Here is a 23,417-nt window from a genome sequence, read left to right on the forward strand (position 1 = left end):
ATGGGAGGATGGTGTCAGTAAAATCAATTTGGAATTCTCCTCATAGATAGATGTAACCGAGTAACAGGAAATTTGGAGAAAAGTCATTCTTACATAAAAATGCAATCATGAGTAGAACTTTTATCAGTTGGGATTCTTTAAGAGCAAGAAACAAAAATCATCTCATCCTAACAAGCACAGAGGAATATGTTGGAGGATTAAAGAATATGGGACATCTTTACACAATCTCAGAGTCAGTCTTGGAAAAGTAAGGAGCCAAAGGTATGTATGGGGAAAATGGAAAGGAACAGGCAGTCATCGCCCAATGGGATTGATCAGCTCCAACTGCTTTTTCCACCTTTCTCCACATTCCATGTGAGCTTTAAATTCCAAGGAGAGGAAAGCATCTGATTGGTATAGCGTGGGTCACATGTCCATCCCTTGGCCAAGGGAAATGGGGACATCTTGATTGATAGTTCCTTGTTGTATCCAATAGTGAAGAAGTAGTTTTCCCAATGAAAGTTCAGGGCACCATTTCAAAAGAAGAGGAAATGGATTTTTGGCAGCCATAAACAACAGATGTCCACTGCATGACCAAATAACACAGGTTTTGGGAAATGTACCAGTGTAAAACATTGATATTGTGATTATCAATTGCACCTTGATGCAAGACTATGATTTATATACATATAGAAAGATTTTCTCAAGATTAATCATTCTAGGAAGTGGTTAATACTAGAGTAGAAAATGAGTAGGGCTGGAGACATTCCGCTGTCATCTAGGTGTTATTCTAGAACTACTCCTGCTTGCAGTGGCTGCTGGGCAGCTCAGCTGTGTGAGGTGCAACAGCAACAAGGAAGAAAGATAAGCTACTTTCTCAAGCTTCCATCTCCATGATGGTAGTTGAGAATCCTCCCAGGTCAAGGAAGGTACCTCTTGGGTGAGTGGCAGATAACTGGTGCAAGGCAAAAACAAAACAAAACCAAAAAATGCCCTCCCCATAACAAAACAAAACACTCCAGTTATTTGGACTGCATGAGAGTTTTCTTTGCCTAAGATTAGGATGGGGTTTCCCCAGTGGGGATCAGTAGATGGTCTGTGGCCAGCAGAGAAACACTGGAGAGAATCGGCAGCAGTCTCATAACATAGAAGCAAGATGAGCATGCCAGAGTAAAGAATCCACTTACTGCAGAGTAAGCATATGTACTGCACATCTAGGAAAATCCATGTAACCATCCTCCCATAACAAGGTAACATATAAAAAGACAAAGAAGAAAACAGAAACATAGGTACATATATAATGAAAAAATGTGTACACATATGTATATGTGTATATATAATAAACATAATGTATATTTTACTTAGGAAATAATTGCTACAAATATTCCCAACAGTTTTTCATTCCCCATTTAATTTAAGGTCTTTTTGTTGTACAGAAGCTTGCCATTTTGAGGGCATCAAATATTGGCTTTTTCCTCTGTAATTTCTTCTATTTCTTTCATGCTTGGAACGTACTCTCCTGCAAAAGACAATATTATGTCCATAATTCACTATAAAGGTGTTGGCATGGACAGTGTGCTATCAGGTAGGTGTTACTTGGCTTAGGCTACACATGATGTGCAGTCATTTGCTGTAATCACGATTTCCCATCTAAAGGGTGATTAGCTAGCTTTCAGTCAGAAAGGCCACACTCCAAAGACTACATATAAGTGCTTCAGGTAGTTTCTCTCTGATCACCACCAGATATTTTGCTAATGAATATAGGAATGGTAGAAAAGGGTTTCTGTTGGTGAGATGTATTCTTATTGATGGAATTAATGACATCAGATAAAAATTTCAGAGACACCTTCTGTTCTTGTTTGAACAGTATACAAAAATCGAAGGAATCCTATATCCTGTTTGCTCAGGGATGGCACCAAGACTTGATCCCTAATGAGGTGTTTTGCCTACTACTAACAATTTAATAAATGGTTGCATGTGCGGAAGAATTTGGTCTGAGAATTACTTTCTTTATAACCTGATAGAGGTTGTGGGGAAGTAGTTAATTCTCACCCACCTCTAACCCTTGGAGACTACTATTAATTAACAAAAATAACTGAAGAATTGTACAAAATCAAATTGGCTTAGGCCAATTCATAAGAACCAGTTCAATATCCACGTGTGTTTTCTTCTAATTTATTTTATGATTTTATCTTTTAAATCTAACTCTTGGTCCATCTGGAGTTTTTAATTTCAAATGCCTACAGGAGTGGAGCCATTGATATAAATGCATGAGACAAGCTGACATTGAACAGGAGGTAGGAAGAATTGTGCCAATTTGCAGAACCCAGGGGGCCACCACTTCTCTGTTCATGCCAATTCTGGCCATCTGGGGATGACAGTCCAGTATTGCTATATTTTCTGATTTACTTTTTCTTCACAGTTTTTCTTAAACATTTATATTTTGTTGAAAATTTTTCTGATTTTTAGAATACCGTGCAACAGTTTGTATTTGTGGCCCAGTTATGGTACAAGGGTGACCAGTTTATAATATTTGCTTTATCACATAAGAGGTGAATGTAATATATTTTCTCCCTCCAAGTCGGCAATTTTCGCCAAAACTGTTGAAAACATAGCCTTTCTTTTTAAATTCTTATTCTTCCTTTACCAAACACTGTATACTTGTATACTAGCAGCTATTATTTCCCACGTGTTTGGGTAAATTTGAGAATAACTTGTCCATCTCCAACAACATTCAGATTTCGACTTGGAATTTTAATTGCAAATTAAGTCCTTATTACTTCAAATAATTTTTGGAACAAAAAACAATTTTTAAAACATTAATATTTAATACAATATTTATTTTAATATGTTAATAAAAGTAATATTTCATTTTTTGTATTTGTTTTGCTTCTAAATATTTGACTTAAGTTTTTTCTAGTTCTAAGAATTTTAAAATTTATTCTTTTAGGTGTTCTAAATATATCATTGAATAGTTGGTCATCACTTTCTGGGCTAGTAAACATTTTATGTAACATGGAAAGTTTCTATTTGTTGAAAGCTTACAAGGGCTCAACAGTAAAACTGTCATGCCTTGGAACTATTTATTTTTTTAAGATTCTATTTATTTTTCTGAGAGAGACAGAAAGCATGGGGGGGGTGGTAAGGGCAGAGGGAAAGAGAAAAGCAGACTCCCTGCTGAGCAGGGAGCCCAACTCAGGGCTCAATCCCAGGACCCTGGGATTATGACCTGAACTGAAGGCAGATGCTAAAACAACTGAGCCACCCAGGCATCCCTGAAAGTGTTTTTTTAAGTAATTCCATAATTATTGGATATATGTCTTATGATGCTAGTCATTTTTATTTTCCTAAAACATTATTTATTCACTTATCAGAAGTTTTCAGTGGAGCTATTTTTGCTCTTTTAGTAATTCACTTTTGATTTTTATTCAGATAACTCATAATACTAAGTTTTCTGTAGAGAATAAATAACATTTATTGATACCAACTATGTGCCTCTGTTTAATGAGCTTTGGGCAGTAAAGACATTCAAGGCCCCTCTTTTCAAGCAACCTACATTCTCAGAAGCAGAGACAGATAATAAACCATGAAACAATTCTTTACAATATCAAGTAATGAAAAATACTCTGGTGAGATTAAGGGTGTGATATGAGGGGTGCCCGGGTAGCTCAGTCAGTTAAGTGGCCACTCTTGGTTTCGGCTCAGGTCCGGATCTCAGCTTCATGAGATGGAGCCCCGCCTTGGGCTCTGTGCTCCATGCATGGGGAGTAGGCTTGGGGTTCTCTCTCTCCTTCTACTTCTGCCTCTTCCTATACACACTCTCTCTAAATAAATAAATAAATAATCTTCTCTCTTTTTTTTTAAAGATTTTATTTATTTGACAGAGAGAGGGAGAGAGCCAGAGAGAACAAGGCGGGGGGGGGGGGGCGGGAAGGCGGAGAGGGAGGAGCAGGCTCCCCGCTGAGTTGGGAGTCCGACAGGGGACTGGATCCCAGGACCCTGATGATGACCTGAGCCGAAGGCAGACACTTAACCGGCTGAGTCACCCAGGCGCCCCTAAACAAATTTTTTTTTTTTTAAAGTATGATGTGATAGGAAGTGACAGGCTGAGGGATGTGGAGGAATTATGGGTAGTCAGAAAACAAAAACAAAAACAAAAATAAACCACCTCTCTGAGGAGTTGATATTTAAGCTGAGACATCATTGACAAGAAGGAACCATCACAGATCCAGAGAGATTTATCTTAGTCCATTGGGGCTACTATAACAACATACCACAGACTAGTAGCTTATTAACAACAGAAATTTAATACTCACAGTTCTGAGGGCTCTAAAGGGAAATCAGGATGCCAGCATGGTTGGGTGAGCTCTCTTCCAAGTTGCAGATCTCTCCTTGCATCCTCACAAACAGAAGGGCTGGGGAGTTCTGCAGGGCATCTTTTACCAGAGCACTAATCCCATTGAAGGAGGGCTTTACCCTCATGACTCCATCTTCTCCCAAAGTCTCCATCTACTAGTACCTTCACCTTTGGGAATTTAGGATTTCAACTTGAATCTTGCAGGGACACAAACATTTAGACCATGGTAGGATTCCACGTAGAAGGCACAGTTAGTCCGAAGTGTACAAAAAATTTCTCTGAGTACAAAGAAGCTTGATATGTTCCAGGTTACTCATGTGACTTGGAATTTTCAAATTTATTAGTATAGTGTTATTTAGTAATGCTATCTTCCTCCACATCTATGGCTGTTTTTCTTTCTCATTCTTAATAATATGTATTCACAGTTTATATCTTTTTACTTTTATTTTTAAATCAAACAAAACTTTTGGATTATCAATTCTACTTTGATTTTTATATTTAGGATTTGATTCCTCTGTTGTGTCGTTTTTAAAAAATTCTTGTTTTTAATCTTTAATTTTAGTAATAGAAAATTGTAAGACTGAAATTTTTTCTGGTAAGTTTTGCCCATGTTCAAAAAAATGCTGACATATTGTGTTCTTGTTTTTCTTATTTTAAGATTGTCTCAGATTATATTGATTTTATTGCTGGCCCAAGATTTAGAGACTTTAAACTTTGAAATGATAGGTAATTTTTCCCCATTTAAGTTTTATTAATATCCAGTTTAACTACATTGTTAATCAGAAAATATAACCTGAGAAGTTTATTGAAATATTCTTTGTAGTCTAAGTACATGAGTTACTTTTCTTCCTTTTTGTTTCATAATTATTACACAGGTACTGAATACAAGGTATGTTCTTCTCTTGTGTATATGAAGTTTATTGTATATCTATTGATCAACCTTAAAATATCATGCAATTTCTCCTTGTCATTATCTTTTCAAAAAAGCTATGTACTCTATCAAAAGTTAAAAGTTATCAGTTGTACAAAACAGATGTTTTTTTTTTTTTTTTTTTCAGTTTGCCTATTTCTAATGGCTTAGTAGGAATGAGAGAGTGTGGGAGCCAGAGGTACAAGTTTGTAGCTAGAGTATGGGACTCTTTATTGCCAGATCTAGGAACTGTATCACGTATCAGGATGTTTCGTGTTGCAAATACTACCCAAAAAGTGAATGCAAGCTGACTAAAACAATATAGGGACCATATGAGCTTACATAATTGAGAACTTCGGAGAAAAGGCAGCCTCGAAGTGTGCTTCCATAAGGCTTCTGGCATTCTCTCAGTCCAGTTGTTCTGTCCCTGTCAGTTTCATCTTCAGGCTGTTTTTCCTCATGGTAACAATACAAAGGAGGCAGCCCAAGGTGTAACCTCTGCACTTGATGCCATCCAGAGGAGGAGAGGTTCTGCATCCCATAGCTCTCTGCAAAAGTCCCAGAATTTCATGATAGCACTGTCTTAGGTCAAATGCCCACATCTTATAGTCATTAGCCTGGGGTTGGTATATACTCACTGACTTAGTCCAGTTTCATGCTCCATTTATCAGAATGGTGTAGTGTTTCTCAGAATCTCGTGGACCCCTTATGGAAGGTCCATAGGACGAGGAAGAATAAAAGGGGAAACTCAATACTAGTTATAGTAGCAGCAAATACCTTCTCTGTTGATGCCCAGTCTCACACTGGCACTTCTATATTCTGCTTGGTATCCAAGGGAGCTGGAGAGTCATTTTCCAGAACCCACTGTTGGTTTCCTGTGTAGTCCTACCAATTGAAGACAATCATATGCAAATAGGAGGTGGAAGGGGGAAGTTGATTCTTGTCTTGGTCCTGGCTCTGGTAGTGGCAGGGGTAGGTAAGTCCTAATGGCCTAAGTTCCTGGATCCTGCAGCCTCAGTGAGCTTATGAGCTCCTGGCTTACTATTGCAGCAGTTCAACCAGCAGCTTAAGGAACACATGAGTGGTCCTGAGAACACCAGAAAGCCCTCTGCTCCTTTGACCTCAGGAGAGCTTAGTGACTTTCTAGTTACTGATTTCACAGAATCCTCATCTTCTTTCCTTGGCTCTTCCATTTTTTCAAAACTTGCAACCAATTCATTGCATTAAGTTCCCTCTGTTTGAAATATCTAAGGTAGTTTCTATGTTCCAAATAGGACCCTGACTGATACAGTGCTATGCAAAATATTTCAAGTTTTTAGGTTATAATTTTATTAAGCTGATAACTGATATGCATATAATTCCATAAATAAACAAAAGCACAAATACGCATGATTATAAGTCCATTTAACATTGAATTCCCTAAACCCTAGCCATTGAGGAAAATGTGATATTGTAAAGCATATTTGCTGCCTGTATGAATGTAAACTACTTCCTTTTATGTAACAGGGTGTACTGTTTAAGTTTCAGTTTTATTAAAATAATAATCAAGCTTTAAAACAATTGATTCTGTCAAAAAATGAAACAGAGCACTTATCTTTCAACACCATACTCAATGAGTGGTCATGTCATCCAACAAAACAAGCAGGGGTTTGGGAGATAATAGCTAATATTTTCAATATAAGACATCTAAAAATCAATACATACATCATGTGTTCATACAAGAGTTAGGAAAGGCATGCTTGACTTTACAGTCAAACTGTAAAATTTTGACCCAGTGACTGTTTTTGTGTTGCATTATTTCCCAGGAATACAATTGTCAGAATTTGGCTGTTACTTCTGGGGCTGCAGTAGGAACATTGAGAACTAGTCAAAGAGAGAGCACTGATTATCACATTAGGTAAAGGAAAAACACAAGTAAAACCGTCTACTATACTATTACTTACAAGGGAATTCTACTGGGAAAGTATATTTTATTTGATTACTATAAGTAGAATGACATCAAATGGTAGGACAGAGACCAAGCTATGTATCAGCTCTTGGAACAAAATCTTCAATTGAGATGGAAAAGTTTGCATTTCAAAACTTCCCCCTTGGCTTTATTTGTATTCATCTGCTAGCTATAACGACAGGTGCATTTCTGAATCTGGTTTCTCCTGTTTCCAGATATATGAGAAAGTTGTGTCCACACAACTGATAACTCTTATCAGATGACTGCTGGCATGCAGGAAGAAACCTAGGTTAGAGTGGGTACATGAAATTGGCTGAGGCCAGTGTTCTCAAACTTTTTAGTCTTAGGATCCCTTTATACTCTTGAAAATTATAGAAGACTCAAAATTAACTGCTGTTTATATGTGTTCATTAGAAAGTAAAACTGAGAACTATTTAAAATATTTATTCACTTAAAAATAACCCCAGGGGTGCCTGGGTAGCTCAGTCATTAAGCGTCTGCCTTTGGCTCAGGTCGTGATCCCAGGGTCCTGGGATCGAGTGCCACATCAAGCTCCCTGCTCAGCGGGAAGCCTGTTTCTCCCTTTCCCACTCCCCCTGCTTGTGTTCCCTCTCTCGCTGTGTCTCTCTCTGTCAAATAATAAAATCTTTAAAAAAATAAAAATAAAAATAACCCCATTGGGGTGCCTGGGTGGCTCAGTCGATTAAGCATCCGACTCTTGATTTCAGTTCAGGGCATGCTCTTAAGGTCCTGAGATTGAGCCCTGCATTGGGCTCTGCACTCAGGGGAGAGTCTGCTTCTCTCCCTCACCCTCCGCCCCTCCCCCACTCACGCTCCCTCTAAAATAAAAAATCTAAAAAAAAAAATAATAACCCCATTAAGTGTAAACATAGTACCTGTTTAAAGACTTTTGTTTTTACTTTGTTTTAGGAGGCCATGAGAGACTCTGAACAGAGAGAGGAGTGGTATGATCTGACTTTCTTTTAGTAAGTTTATTTTGGCCTCTGTGTTAAGAATAGACTCAAAGGAAAGCAAGAACAGAAGCAAGAAAACCAGTCCCTGGGCTACTGCAATAATCCAAACAAAAGATGATGCAGGTTGCAGTAGAAGTGATAAGTAGCCTTTTTCTGAATGTGTTTTGAAGGACAAATCAACAGATTATTTGCAAAGTGGATAAGGGACATAAGAGAAAGAGGAATTAAAGATGGGTTTGGATACGGAAAGATGGAGTTTTTCACTGATATGGTTTAAGATTATAGGTGTGGCTGAGAGACAATTCGAAGCCTTAAAGGGCATTGTAGTGAGATTCCTGTTAATTCTTTTCTTGTGTGTAGATGGATAGAGTATCAATTATAATATTTATTTACAGAAACTGTTGTAAATATACACCTAGAGCAATGGAAGACTCGTGAATAACTTTTTCTACATTAAAAGTATTTACAGATCAGTAAACATTGCTCGTGTTCTGACCCCATTCTATCTTGAACAACAAAGACTTTAAGTAAGTCATTTAAACTTGTTATATCTATTTCTTACTTGATAAAATAAGCATTGGATTAAGTGAACTCTTACACAGTCCCTGCCTGGATTCAAATCGCAGCTGTGTCTGTTTTTGTAAAATGGAAATAACAATAGTACCTACCTCATAGTTTATTGTGAGCTAATATGTGTAAAGCACTTAGAATGACGGCGTTGTTAGTTAATATTATATCTTAAAGCTAGAATCTTCAAGTATATATAAGATTTTTGGTATCATTTGTTCATGGGGTGTGTAGGATAGGGGGTAAGACTGGATGGCTGAGGAGAACATAAAGACAGGATTAAGCTTAAAGCTGGAGAACATACTCTTCAACAACATTACACTTACAGAAGTTATAAAAAAATCTTGTTTTGCTTACATGAAGCATCATTGAGCTAGATGACACTCTTCAAGAACTAGTTATATATTAATATATATGAATAAGAACCTTGAAATATATTGATTTCAGAAGAATAAAAGAAAATGTAAACATGTCTATATATATGGACACTAAAAATTTCCAGCCTTAAGTAAACAGCTTATGACATCTCAAAATGCAACAGTATTGCAAGTAAGATACTGCCATGGAATGTTGGAATATATACTCTTTTAAAGACAAAACGCATGCTATTCCTTCATTTTACTATAAATTGAGAAAATACAGTCAGTTCCAAGAAAGACAATGTATGTGCTAAAATGTAATGGAGGATACTGCCAAGGTTTTGACGTTTAAACCACACGAATGCAACAAGATAAGCCATGCCTTTAGTTTTAGATTCTTCTGATTAATCTCTTCTTCCAGCTTCCTATGCTCTAGTCTAAGAAAAATGGGTCCAAAAGGAAATTAAGATCTATTTTTTTTCCGATTAAATTGCTCAATCCTTCAGACGGTGAATAAACTAGACAAAACTCTCAAAGGACCCCTTTGTTGTGGTTGTTAAGAGAACAAGCAGTAGTCTGCCAAGGACCCCGTACCCCAAAATCCAGCTAGGCGCCCATAGGCTTCTCTTGAGTCTCCAAGCCGGGCTTCGGAGCAGCACCACCTGCTGGTTCTACACGCGTCTTACTTCCTTTGCCCCAAATCTCTAGTGGACCTGCATTCTTTCAATCTTCGGCACCTAATTACAAGTAAAGCATAATACAAAGCAGTTAGAACGATCCAGGCAGAAACGGCAGGTCTCCAAAGGCAGGAAAAAAGTAGGTACCTAACCGCTCGCTTCAGGATTGGGTCGCGAAGAAACACCACGCGGAGCAGCTGGCGCGAGCGCCCCAGGACAAGTCTCTACTTCCGCCCCGCGCGGCCCCGCCCCCCCGCGACGCGACGGGCGGTCATGTGACCGCCGCGCGCGTTCCCGGCCGCTGCGGGTTCCGGAGGCCGAAGAGGAAAGGCTACGAGACGGCCGCGGCTGCGGCTAGAGAGGTGGGAGTCGGGGTGAAGTTCTCGCGGGGAAGGGTCAGAGTCAGCCACTGCAACATCCTAACTCAGGGAAAGGCGTGATGGCTCGCGGTGTCACCTCTAGCCGCGACGCACTTCGGGCCGGCCCTGCGCTCCGGGCCTGAGAGGGGCGGCGGCGGGGTCAGGGGCCGGTATGTAGTTGGACGCCCTTGGGCCGGGGCGGCCGCGGCTCTCTGCGTCCAGGCGGCATGGGGCAGTTCAGCCCTTCCCGCCGCCCCCACCTTGGCTGTTGTCGCAGGCAAGAAGACTGTGACGGGCGCTGCGTTGTCCGCGGCCGCCGCAGCCCCTGCCCTGGGCGACGGCCCGGAGCTGGTCACGGTCGGGGTGCGAGAGGCGGAGCAGCGGCCATTACTGCGCAGCCTCTTCCGCCGGGGTCCTCGTCTCTGCCTTTGGTGGCAACCAGGTCCCTCTCCTCTCCCCTTGGCGGTGGTGTCAGGCCTCTAGTCGGGGACCTTCCGGCCTCGAGATTTAGGGGCGGCTGTGGTTTGAAGTGTATCGTGCTCCCTGTCTTCCCGTGTGGAGGCCTCTGCCCGGGCCTTGGGTCAGATCGCAGCCAGGGCGTTCAGTCCCTGCATTTTGTCTTTTTCCGGGAGTGTCTTTGGCTGCTGCCTTCTCTTCCCTCTACCTCCTCCTCTGCTCAGTGTCTGGGTCTTGCCTAACAGGAAGAGCAGTCCCTCCACCTTGCCCTGGTTAAACCCAGCGCTGCGTGTTCTCGTTGTTTGGATGATTAGTAAATCATCGGCACAATTAGATCTCCTGATACCCGTTGAGGCAAACAAAAAAACCACACCTCAGTGCCGCTTAAAAGCGGAGGCTGTGGGCTGTTGCTTTGTTCTGGTAGCTGAGTAGAGTTCTCTCCCTACCTCGCCCCCCCCCACCAACCCCATCTTAAAAGAGTACGGGTCTTCCATTGTTGTCACTCTTTTATTTTCCGTAGGAGTCTAGAGAAGGCTGCAAAATTGTTTTGAGTTTACACACACATTTTGACAACAAGAGCCTTCTCTTGTTAACCATTTCGTATATGTTTTTATTTTCTTCCCTAAGTGCCAGTTTAGTGACACTTCAAGTTTCGAAAGTACTTACATTTTGTTTAAGTAATATTTTTAGTAATATTTTTGTAATACTGAAACTGTGGAATTGAGGGAAGAAGAACGCCAAGAAATGACAGAAATAGCGTTGTCTTTATAGTTTGACATTTCAGGTGCCTGGGCACACTCCCTCCCCTCCAGTGTGTGTACTTTTAAATAGGATGTGAAAGTATAACACTGGCATTGAAAGCAGTGTATAATTACAGAAATTGGAGGACTTAAGACTTTTTGTCTTTTTAACAAATGAATCTATGTTTAGACTCTTAAAAAGACGTGGAATATAGGACACATGAAGAACATGACCCACAGAAATAAAAGGATTTATGATGGTCACTCTGCTTTTTTCCTGACCAGCAAATACTGTTTGTCTTGAGTGTCTGAGTGCTCTAAAAACACATGAAAATAGGTCAAGTAACTCTCTTTCTAAAGAGAAAACCAGAAAAGTGAAAGCTACACTAGAAATAGATTTTTGGATGTGTTTGCTTTAGCCTTGTGTATCTTAAATTGGAATATTTTATTAAGCCCACTCTTTGATTTAGAATTTATGTTTTAAATGGGCCAGTGTAAGTTCTGGGAAGAATAAAAATAATGGTAAATATTTGAAGGTTTTTGTTATTTAATGGTTGTGAAAAACTTGGTCATCAGGGAAACTGTTTTTCCAAATAGCTAGTCATCAGACAGGAGGTCGAAAAAGGAAATGGCTTTTTTCTTTTAGGAGACAGGTGTCAACTGGTAAAGTATTTTGTTACAGTTTCCACCAATTTGAATTGTTAGAAGAATAGGACAGATTTTTTTAAAGGATCCAGAAATGATTTTTTTGACTTAGTATAGAAGAAAAAGTTAGTATTCAGTCTTTTCTTTTCACAATATTAGTCTGCTTAGAGAATATTATTTTATGTATTAGCCATTTATTGGCATGAAATGCCTGACATAGTCAGCTGGGTATTTCAGTGTTTTTTTTTTTCCAGCGTCAGTAACAGAGGGTGCTGACCATTTATTCCATTCCCGTACCTGGTTCTTGATTGTGCCTAAGGAACATGAATTTGTGAAACAACAAGTTGGATTAGGAATAATCTTTGTGGATATGGGAACCATTTTGTTAACGTTCTTCTACAACCACCTGTGCCTGTTTATGGAATATTTAGTGTTTATGGCTTATTAACTTTTGGATTAATTAAAATAAAACCTGTTGTTAAATTCCTGTTAAAGTATTTAGAATTACAGAAATACTGAATAGGGTGAAGTAACATGGGAGTTATGACTTGACCAGGGTCACACATATTAGTAACAGAGCCTTTCTCATTTACAAAATGGCTGCTGGCTGTGAAATTTCTGTGTGATAAGATTTTTAAAAGTATTTGTTCACGTTCACATTTCATGTTTTGTTTAAAATAAAATGCAAAGGCCACAGTTGGTGGGGGGAATGTAAAGGTTTAATGCTTGAATGTGAAGATTGTGAAGGTCATAGATTGCCATACAGTTTTTTTAAGGTTTTTTAAGGTTTAAGGGAAGTACTAAACATTAAGGGAAGTAATTCTTTAAGATAGTGTAGTGTTGGGGCTCCTGGGCAGCTCAGTTGGTTAAGTGTCGGACTCCTGATCTCAACTCAGGTCTTGATCTTAGGGTCCTGAGTTCAAGCTCCATTTTGGGCCCCATGCGGGGCGTGGAGCCTACTTAAAAAAATAAAATAAAATAGTGTAGTGTCAAGTATTGGCCCCCATTTAGTTGAAATGAGTTTTGACTGAAGACTTTTGTTTCCCAGTATGACCTGTGCTTTCTGTAAGCTGAGTTTTAGCAGGGGATGAGAGGGAAAGCTAAAAATGGAAACATTAGGGCATTTATTTACCTCTCTCAGTTTGAGACTCTTTCTCAAGAAATATTAAGATGTATCTGCTGAATTACACTACACCCTGTCTCTCTATTCTTTCAGTGGTCTTTGCTTTTTCCTTTTTTTTTTTTTTGAGTTTGTATACCACAAGTTAGAAAGTTTTAAGTATTTTTCTTTTCTGTCACTGCTAGCTTTTATATAGAACATTTCCTGTTTTGTGTATTTTGAATTAAAAAAAGTAAAAACTATTAAACAGCTGTCAGTAATTGGAAAAATACAGGAAGTCTTCAAATCTTTATAATTTGAAATTTTAACTTATGTACTTATCTTTTTCTTTGATTAGTTCTTTTAAAAAGATAATCATTTGAATGTTATTATGTGGAAAAAAATGATGGTTTTTTGACTTTGTGACTGACTTGAAAAGTGGAATTGTAATTAATCCTAGATATTTTCAGAGAAGATAACAGCATATGCAAATAATAGAAGTGTGAATTTGTTGAGTGGTCACAAATTATAAATAGTACGGTATTACTTCATTTTCAGTTATACTTGCTTACTAATTGGTTGAGTGGGTAAATGACTTAAATTCACTGACAATCTCTGAAGTCTTTTATATATTTTGAAATTTAGTCTGTCACCTTTTTTCCCCAGAATTGTTAAGAGGCAGAAATATGTAATGTAGTTTCAAATCTTTTCTCTTTTTATGTTACCTTCCTAATAGTTCTTTTCTGTATAAATTTTCACCTAAAGAAAGAACCTTAACCCATTCACTAATTGGTATTTGCGTATCAAAATACTGTGGTAAATTTTAGTTTGGTATATAATTTATAAATCATTCATTGAAGTGAGAATTATGTATGTTTGAATTATTTATGGTTTGCCAAATTCTGGCTAATAGTTAGAAATTTTGTCTTACATCTTTGGATGAAAGCAAAAGCCTCTCTTTCCCCTCATTTAAAAAAAATCTTTGGTTTCAAATGTAGAAATTTTCTAAGGACTACTACATATGACCATTTTGAATATTACATACTGTTCCCTGTGTTGTGCCCACTTGGCTTTATAATTGTCAGAGGTTATAGTGGATGGATCAGTTTGGCAGAATTGGTATCACTGAAACCAGTCAATTTTGATTACAACACAACATGCAGTTTTCTTTTTAATCTGTGCCAGCACAGGTGTGGATAAAGTAACATGGAGTTCATTTTCTTTATTCAACAATTCTGGTGGTAAATTGCCAGTTTTGTATTTTTAAAAATTGTTAATATGCAAGACATTCTAAACCAGCATTGTCCAGTATGGTAGCCACTAGCCACATAGAGCTGTTGAGCACTTGATACGTGGCTAGTCTGACCTGAGTTGTGCTATATGTGTAAAATACACACCAAATTTCAAAGACTATACAGACACACACGAGACTATAAAATATCACATTAATAATTTCTTTATATTAAATACATTTGGAAATGGTAATGTTTTAAATATTTAGGGTTAAATAAAATACTCAAATTAGTTTTACCTGTTTCCTTTTATTCATGTGGCTAATAGAAAATTGGAAATTATAAATGTGGCCTGCATCATATTTCTGTTTGATGATGCTCTTCTAGACCTTTTCTCTGAGATACAGTACACTGAAGAAAAGATTTTTTTAAAGAAATGCTTGGATTTGATTAAAAAAATAAATAAATAAATAAAGAAATGCTTGGATTTGAATCCCATCTCCCAATATTGATAGCTTTGTGATTTGGGATTAAATCCTTTGGGTTTGGGTTTCCTCATTTATAAAATGGGTGTAGTCATATTTTACAGGGTTGTTTGAGGTTATCAGGAGCTTCATGAACTTTTTAGTATACATATGAACCACCTGGAGATCTGATTCTGTCGGTGGAATGGGGCTCCAGATTTTTCATTTGTGAGGGACTCCCAAGTAAATGCTGATTTAGTTGGTTGGGGACACAGTTTGCATAGCTAGGATCTAGAATACTACATAGATTTTAGTTTATTTTCTTCCCCCCAACCATAATTATCCATTTAGAGTCCACTTTGAAAATTAACCATGGTATGTAGGAATTGGAAAAGTCACTGTAGCTTGCAAGATTTACTAAAACTGGTTTTATTCTTGGTTTTTTATCTGCATTCTGGAGAATTCATTGCCAGTGAACAAAACCTTAGGTAAATGATGAGCTTGTCAAAAGATATAAAGTTGGCTTGAATCTTATATTTGTAAATGTATTAACTTCCCCCTGTTGTATTGTAAGCTCTTTAAAGAAATGATTAGAACTTGGGTATCTTTATATCTTTCGTGGCTGGGTGCCTTGTTCACAGAACTCAAATGTGTTATGTGAATAAATTTATTTCAGTATTTTTCTCAACAGTTACTTTAGGAAATTTTTCCTTCATCTAAGAAATAACACTTCAAGTCAACAAAAACTGATTGGCAGTTTACTAGCCACTTAGAGATAAAAGACAGTCTTTATCTTCAGGAGGTTGATGGTTTAATAGAACGGTCAAAAGCAAGTAAGTAATTTCAGTGTATGGGATAACTTCAGTAATAGAAGAATGTACAAAATATAGTGGAGGGAACAATTTTTGGGAAGTAGAGAAAGTGGTAGTATGGTAGCATTCATAAGCTGTAAAAGAGATGGATTATACCAGGAGGAGGAAGTACGGAACTATAAAGAGAGGTTTAGAGAAGTATGAATAATTTGGTATAACTAGATTATGAATCTGTGAGAGTGGTGGTAGGAGATAAGTAAGACTAGAGAGAGATTTAGGTTTCAGGTCATTAAAGCCTTTGAATGCTGTCCTTAGGAGCTTTGCCTTTATTGTATGGGCTAGAGAACCAGTATGGGGCTTTGCATATGGGAGGCACATTTTGCCTTTTTAGTATATCACTCAGAGGCTTAGTGAATAAATTTGAGGGGTGTTACTGAAGCAGGATAGACTGGACAGTAGTTCAGGTGAGAGGTGATGTATGTCTAAACTAGGACACTAGCAATGGCAGGAGAGTAGAGGATAGATTCCAAAGGTGTTAAGGATAAAAGTTGACAGGATTTGGTTGGAGAGGAGATGAGAAAAAGGATTTTCTGTTTTTCTCCATCTGCATTCCTTGATTAAAGCATGGAAGGTGAGATGTCACTTTGTAAGATTCATGCAGACATGGGGATTTGTGGAGAATGTGTAGATGAGAGACAGATGTGAAAGCCAAGTATTCTGTTAAGAAAGAAGTTAAAATGGTTGGGCTCCAGATTGGGCAGGAAAAGAAATGAGACTGGGAACTGACTAAAGAAAAGGAGGCTGTCGAGAACCTAGAGATCCTTGTGAAATTAAAGAGTAGATGTGGGAATGAGTAAATTAGCTGGAAGGACCAGAGTTTGTAATCTAAGAGTGAGATTAAGATTTTAGAGAGGCAGCACTTTAGGTGGCTTCTAGTTCCAAATGTATACATCATATTTTGTTCCTGGATGGACAGGGAGGTGAAATTTCACTGAATTTAGGATTTTAGGAATTGAAAACGTACAGTTTTTCTCAAATTGGATTTGACGGATTACCTGCATCACTTTCACTTAAAGTGAGATTCCTGGGCTTAAACGCCATCCACGTCTACTGGCCTAGAATCTCCAGGGGTAGGGCCTGAGAATGTGTATCTCTAATAAGCAGCCTCAGTGGGGCAAGTTTTAAGAACCTCAGAGTTAGGAGTTGAGATGGGTCATATTTAAATTGGCTCATAGTGATGTGTCAGGAGTTAGGATGGAGAGGATGATGAACAGTGAAAATTAAGTCACTGCCTTAAAGGTTAATCTAGAAGAGATGTAGGGGATTATGTAGTTAGTAATGAGCCTCCAAAGAAAGTCTTCCCTCTTGCTGTTTTGTGAGGCTTACGATCTCTTTAGTCATCATGTTTGCTTGATTCTGAGTTCTATGTAGTATGATGTGCCTCCTGCACTGACTGGGCATCCTGAAGTGGCAGGAGAGAATACTAAAAGAGAAGAAAGGATTAACGGCTGAAATGATGTTTTGGTTGGTGCTTCTGGATTCCCTGAATAAGAGGCATCTTGAGAGAAGTTTGGCTTAATGATTGTAAACTTGGATATACATATAAATAGCAGGAGGTTCTAGTTAATGTGATGGCTTTGTCTTTGCACACACTACTTCCTTGTAGAAAGGCAGTGGCTATGGAATACATTGCATGTGGGCTAATGTGTCCATATAGAACCTGTTTCACTTTAAAAACATTTTTATTGTGGTAAAATATAAATAACATACAATTCACCATTTTAACCATTTTAAATGTACAATTCAATGTCATTAATTACATTTACAATGTCATGCAACCATCACCACTATTTATTTCCACAACTTCATCATTTTAAACAGAAATTCTGTATCCTTTAAGCAATAACTCTTTTGCTCCTCTCATTAGCCCCTGGTAACTTATCTACTTTCTGTCTCTCAATATGCCTATTTTCAATATTTCATTTAAGTGGAATCACAAAATTTTCCTTTTGTGTCTGTCTTACCTCGCTTAGCGTAATACTTTCAAGGCTCATCCATGTTATAGTATGTATCAGAATTTCCTTTCTTTCTATGGCTGTATAATATTCCATTGTATTTGTATACCACATTCTGTTTATCCATTCTTCTGCTGTTGGGTGCTTGGATTGTGTCCCACCTTTTGACTTTTGTGAATAATTCCACAAAGAACATTGGTGTACAAGTATCTGTTTCTGTCCCTGTTTTAATTCTTTTGGGTATATACCTGGGAGTGGAATTGATGGATTATATGGTAATTCTGTTTAATTTTTTTGGTGAACCACCAAACTTCATAGTGGCTGGACTATCTTTCATTCCCATGTGTACACACTGTTCAAGGGTTCCAGTTTTTCCACATTCTCGCCAATGCTTATTTTCCTTTTTTTTTTTAAATTATAGCCATCCTAATAGATGTGAAGTGACATTTCTTCTGGTTTTGATTTACATTTCCCTGATAACTAATAATGTTAAGCATCTTTTCATGTATTTAATGTCAATTTCTACATCTTTGAAGAAGTATCTACTCAAGTCTTTTGTCCATTCAAAAAAGATCTTTTGTCCTTTTGTTGTTGTAGGCATTCTTTTATGTATCGTGGATATTAAACCCTTATCTGTATATGATTTGTAAAGATTCTCTCACATTTTGACATTTAACCTGCTTGACAATGTCCTTTGATGCCCAGAAGTTTTAATTTTGATGAAGTCCACAATTTGTTTTTTCTTTTGGTGTCATTCATATCTAGGAATCCATTGCCAAACCCAACATCATAGAGATAAACCCCTCTGTTTTCTTCTAAGGGTTGTATGGTTTTACCTCTTTTTAGGTTTGTTGGTCTGTCTTGAGTTAGTTTTTGTATATGGTGTGAAGTAGGGGTCCAACTTCATTCTTTTGCATGTGGCAGTTCACTTGTCCTAGCATTTGTTGAAGAGACTATTCTTTCTCCCACTGAATGGACTTGGCACCCCTTTTTAAAAATCAGTTGGCTCTACAAGTAAGGGTTTATTTCTGGACTGTCTCCTTTTGGTGTATTTGCCTATTCTTGTACCAATACCACACTGACTTGGTTACTGTAGCTTTGTAGTAAATTTTGAAATCGCGATGTGTGAGTTCTTCAACTTTGTTCTTTTTCAAGATTGTTTTGGATTATTTTAGGCCCTTCACAATTTCATATGAATTTGAGGATTGGCTTTTCCATTTCTGCAAAAAAAGCTGTTGGAATTTTCATAAGGATTATGTCGAATCTATAGATCAGTTTGTTTAGTATTGTCATCTTCAGTCTTCCAATCCATGAACAGTTGTCTTTCCATTTAATTAGCTCTCCTTTAATTTCTTTCTGCAATGTTTGATAGTTTTCAGTGTACAAGTCTTTCCCCTCCTTGGTTAAGTTGATTCCTAGGCATTTTATTGTTTTAGATGCTATTATAAATGAAATTTTTGAGCATTCTCTAAAATGCTTTCTTGATTGCCTTTTTGGATTGTTGACTGTTAGGTGTAGAAACACAGCTGACTTGTACATTGAGCTTGTAACGTGCAACTTTGCTGAATTTATTACCCCTAGTAGTTTTCTTGGGGATTCTTGGGATTTTCTATATAGAAAACAGAGATAGTTTTACTTCTTCCTTACCTTATTGTATGGCTTTCATATCTTTTTCTAGTCTAATTGCTCCAGCTAGCACTTCCAGTACTGTGTTGAATAGCAGTGTCTGGAAATTTTGTCATTTCTAAGCTAAAATTTGCCACCGAATTTTGTTAAAGGGTCATACATAATTGACTAATTTTATTGATCTTAATTAGTCTGTATAGAAGTTGATGAAATAACTTCTCTTGCAGCACAGAATGAACCAGCAGTGGAAGACAAAATACCACACACTGTTTGACTGCCGGTGAAGATGAGCTTTTGTTTTTGTGCCAGACAGCTGTGGGATTTGTAATAGAAATGTAAGTATGGCATCATGGTTTGTCCCAAAGATGCAGTAAATTAAATGAACTGATAAAATGCAGTAAGCCAATTACATGTTATATTTAGATCTAATTATACACAATGAGCGTTTTGTATTGTTTTAGATGTTTTACTGAGTTAGTAATTTTATTCACATTAAATTACTGTTAATGTAGGTATCCAGAAATCTTATCAGGAAAAATTTCTATAAAAGTCAGTGAAACTGAAGACAAAAGAATTTTCTCGTAGGGTAAAAAACTGGAAAGATTTTTAGATCTTCTAGGTTCTACTTTCTCTTTACATAGTAACTTACTTAAAACCAAACTAGGCAGACAATATCACCTTTTATTAATAAGAGAGACTTAATAGGACTTAAAAACATTTACTTTTAAAAGCTTGTTTCACTAAATTAAAGTGTTTTTTGAATTAATTGATTTTTTAAAGTAAAGATTTATTTAGAGAGTGTGCAGGGGAGGGAAGGGCGGAGAGAGAGAGAGAGAGAGAGAGAGAGCCCTAAGCAGAGTCTGCGCTGAGTTCAGAGCCTGACATGGGGCTTGATTTCACGACCCTGAGATCATGGCCTGAGCTGAAACCAAGAGTCAGATACTTGACCAGCTGCACCACCCAGGCGCCCCTAGATTAATTGATTTTTTAAAAATTTAGTATATTCCATTTTAATTAATACTGAATTCATTCTAGGCCCCAGTTTTACCAGCTGTGTTTTCCTATCGTTTAGTTTTTGTGAAATATGCTTTAAAATACTACATTACCATGATTGTGCCCATTTTGAACATCATCCTATTCTTGATATTTTTACGTGATGAACATCGTATTTCTATCTTCCAAGTTAATATGAACATTATCCAACCTGTAGATACTATTTCACATGTTCTCTCAGTTTGACATGTAACTGTTGCTATTTTCTTTTCAATATGAATGCTTTAATTATATACTAAAAGTATGGCAATATCATTTTTAGTGTTGAGAATTTGATAAAAGAAAAATGAAACCTGTATTTTTCTTTAAAATTGGGACAAATATCTTTTATTTAATCTTGTTCATATGTTATCTGCCGTTATATATATAAAGTCTCTCTCTATCTATATAGACTTAAAAACCATATTTAAAAAACCACATATATATGTGTGTGTGTGTGTATATATATATATATGTAGGTTAAATATTATAGGTGCTGGCGGTCAAGGGACTAGACTATGGTCTAGGAAGTGAAACATAATTATTAATTAAACAGTGGAAGAAATGCCATATTGAGGTAACAATAAGATGGTTTTGGAACTGAGAGGATTTAGTCCATCTGAAGGTTCAGAGTGAGAAGAACTTTTAGCTTGATCTTAAAGAATAAATAGAATTTTACCAAGCTGAGAAAATTAGGAGGTATTTTTTAAGCCAAGGTAATGAGGGAGGGGCACAATTGTCAAAATATCAGGGCATCTTAGGGGAGTCAGGAGCAGTCCCATGTAGCAAAATGGGGTAAGGAGAAAGAGACTTCAGAGTTGGTAAAGGGAGTGAATATTTAGTACCTGCTGTATTGCTGGGTACTTACTGTTGATTTTATTTGGATTATTGAAATTAATCACTGAAAAATCGTAATTAGCTCATTTACTGGTGAAGAAACAGAATTAGATGAAGTCATTTGCCCTAGGTCAGTGTTTTCCAAATTTCTCTGAGAATAATCCCGGGGGCACTTGTTAAAAACACATTTTTTAGACTGTAACGCAGACATGTGCAAATTTCCAGGGTAGAGCACATCAGCTAATTCTTACTTTTGGAGAAATTTTGGAAATGCTCTTCTAGGTCAGTGTAGTGAGAATAAATGATGGAGCCAAGATTTTAGCTAAGTCTGTTTTACTCTAAAGGCTTTGTCAATGTACTTGGAAGCCAGTGCTTAGGAATTTGGATTAGATAATGTAAGCAGTAGAAAACTATTGAGGCTTGGAGAGAAGACTAATTAGACATGACCTGAGAAAAAGGGATGAGGAGGAGAAAGGACTGAAGTCAGGGAGGCCACTTAGGAGGTTAGTACAAGAGTGTGTCCAAGAAGCCAGAATTGGGATCACAGGCTTTGGGAATGAAGGGGACACATTCTAAAGTTTCTGTCACAGAAAAGAGAAATGGCCAAGGAATAAGGGAGTATGGAGGATGGCTCTAAGTTTTATGCAAGATCGAAAAAAAAGGAAAGAGGAGTGAAGGTTTAGGAGCAGATAATTTTGGTTTTAGTCCTGTTTGATTTCAGGTTCTTGGAGAATATTGAGGTAAATTTGAATACAGATTGGAAACACAGTTGGCATGGTTCTGGATATTAGATTTTGGGAGTCACAGTGGTATATGTATTTGAAATACTCAGTAGATTGTCTAGACATAGAATGTACTGTGAAAATAGGGCCACACACAGGGCCTTTGTGAAGAATACTGTTACTTAAGGGCAAATAGAGAAAAGAGAAAACAAAATAGGAGAATTGGGAGAGAGTACCATCATGGAAATGCATAGTATAAAGTTTTAGAAAAAGAGTTGGTGGTCATATCATTCAGTGCAATAGGATCAAATATGTTGAGGCTGAAAGAGATCATTAGACTAAGCATGGTAGTTGGTTTTGTAATTTAAGGATAGAGAATATTAACCAAAATCTTGAGGGAATTGGGATGGTACTAACACCAGAAATTGAGGGGTTAGCTTTTCAAAACAACTAGCGGTGTCCCATCCTGAGCCAAGAGGAATGATGATAAGGTAGAGTGAAGATAAAGATAAATTTCCGGGATTCACTCTTACCTAATTTTTTAATGATAAAGGAGTCCAGGATATCTCTAAACTAAGAAGTTGGAGAAGTTGTGTAATAGTCTTTGGGGGAATAGGGAAAGAAAGTTGTCTTGACTGAGTAAAAAGTTACTGACAGGAGTCTTGATAGTCTCTGGGAAATCAAAATAGCTAATTATGTGTGGTGCTCCCAACTTTTGCACCATACATTTCACTCTAAAAGTGGAAATTTTCATGAGTTTAATAGTTAACTTTTGTTAAGTCCTCTCCTTGCTTGACTTTTCTTTTTTTCAAATGTCTCCCTTGTAGCTTTTTTGGTGGTGGTGTCTCTTTAGTCCCCATCTCTCTCTGACCACTTCTTAAAATCTTTTGTAAGCTGTTTTGCCTCATTAGTAAATATTGAAATAATCGAAGGTTCTGTGTTTGGGCCTTTTGTCTGCTCTCTCTACAAGTTTAATTTGGGCATTCATTCATTTTCATGTCTCTTAAGAACCACGTATAGGTGACTCATCAGACTTTTTTCAGCTTAGATTTTACTTTTCCCCAAGTACGGATGAGCATTAGCCCTTCTCCATTTTTGTCTTATGAATAGTATCAAAATGGATGGATGGCTTTCTTATTTTCTTCTTCTTAATTGGAGCTTTAAATAAATATGTAGATATAAAAGATTTTCAAGAATTTCATTGACAGCTAACTTCTTTAACCTAAATGGAAAGGGATGTAAGAATATACATATTGTTCTCCCGTTCTGTAGCCAGTTTAGTTCTTTTTGTTCCCAAAATGTTTAAAGTTACACTGAGGTTTAAATGTAGCAATAGAGAGCGTCTAGGTGGCTCAGTCGTTAAGCGTCTGCCTTTGGCTCAGGTCATAATCCCAGGGTCCTGCGATCGAGCCCTGCATTGGGCTCCTTGCTCAGTGGGAAGCCTGCTTCTTCCTCTCCCACTCCCCCTGCTTGTGTTCCCTCTCTTGCTGTGTCTCTCTCTGTTAATAAAATCTTTTTAAAAAATAAATAGATAAATAAAAATGTAGCAATAGGACCTGATGAATTAAAAGAGGCTTTCATATGCAGGTTTATGCTTTCATTTAATT

General features: G+C 37.5%; 1 protein-coding gene and 1 long non-coding RNA gene across 4 annotated transcripts in view; one reads left to right on the forward strand and one right to left on the reverse strand.

Moving 5' to 3' along the window:
* LOC112818029 (uncharacterized) lies at positions 1-10,127 on the reverse strand. Its single transcript, XR_012378563.1, has 5 exons — positions 9,919-10,127; positions 5,885-9,831; positions 5,589-5,794; positions 4,296-4,614; positions 1-1,498 (listed from the first exon to the last, which is right to left on the reverse strand). It is a non-coding gene; the product is annotated as an uncharacterized lncRNA (long non-coding RNA).
* RNF146 (ring finger protein 146) overlaps positions 10,016-23,417 on the forward strand; it is an 18,532-nt gene continuing 5,130 nt past the window's right edge. The window contains exons 1-2 of one of the 3 annotated variants that reach the window (XM_025865288.2): positions 10,016-10,133; positions 19,452-19,554. In XM_025865288.2, the coding sequence (XP_025721073.1) occupies positions 19,553-19,554 (2 nt within the window). In that variant the 5' untranslated portion in view covers positions 10,016-10,133; positions 19,452-19,552. Of the gene's footprint in view, positions 10,134-10,393; positions 10,573-19,446; positions 19,555-23,417 lie in introns of those variants that run through there. The other 2 variants (XM_025865284.2, XM_073893895.1) reach the window with 2 other exon arrangements.

This window comes from Callorhinus ursinus, unplaced genomic scaffold, assembly GCF_003265705.2.
Source record: "Callorhinus ursinus isolate GAN/ISIS: 27379988/994484 unplaced genomic scaffold, GSC_fseal_2.0 scaffold6, whole genome shotgun sequence".
Lineage (NCBI taxonomy): Eukaryota > Metazoa > Chordata > Mammalia > Carnivora > Otariidae > Callorhinus > Callorhinus ursinus.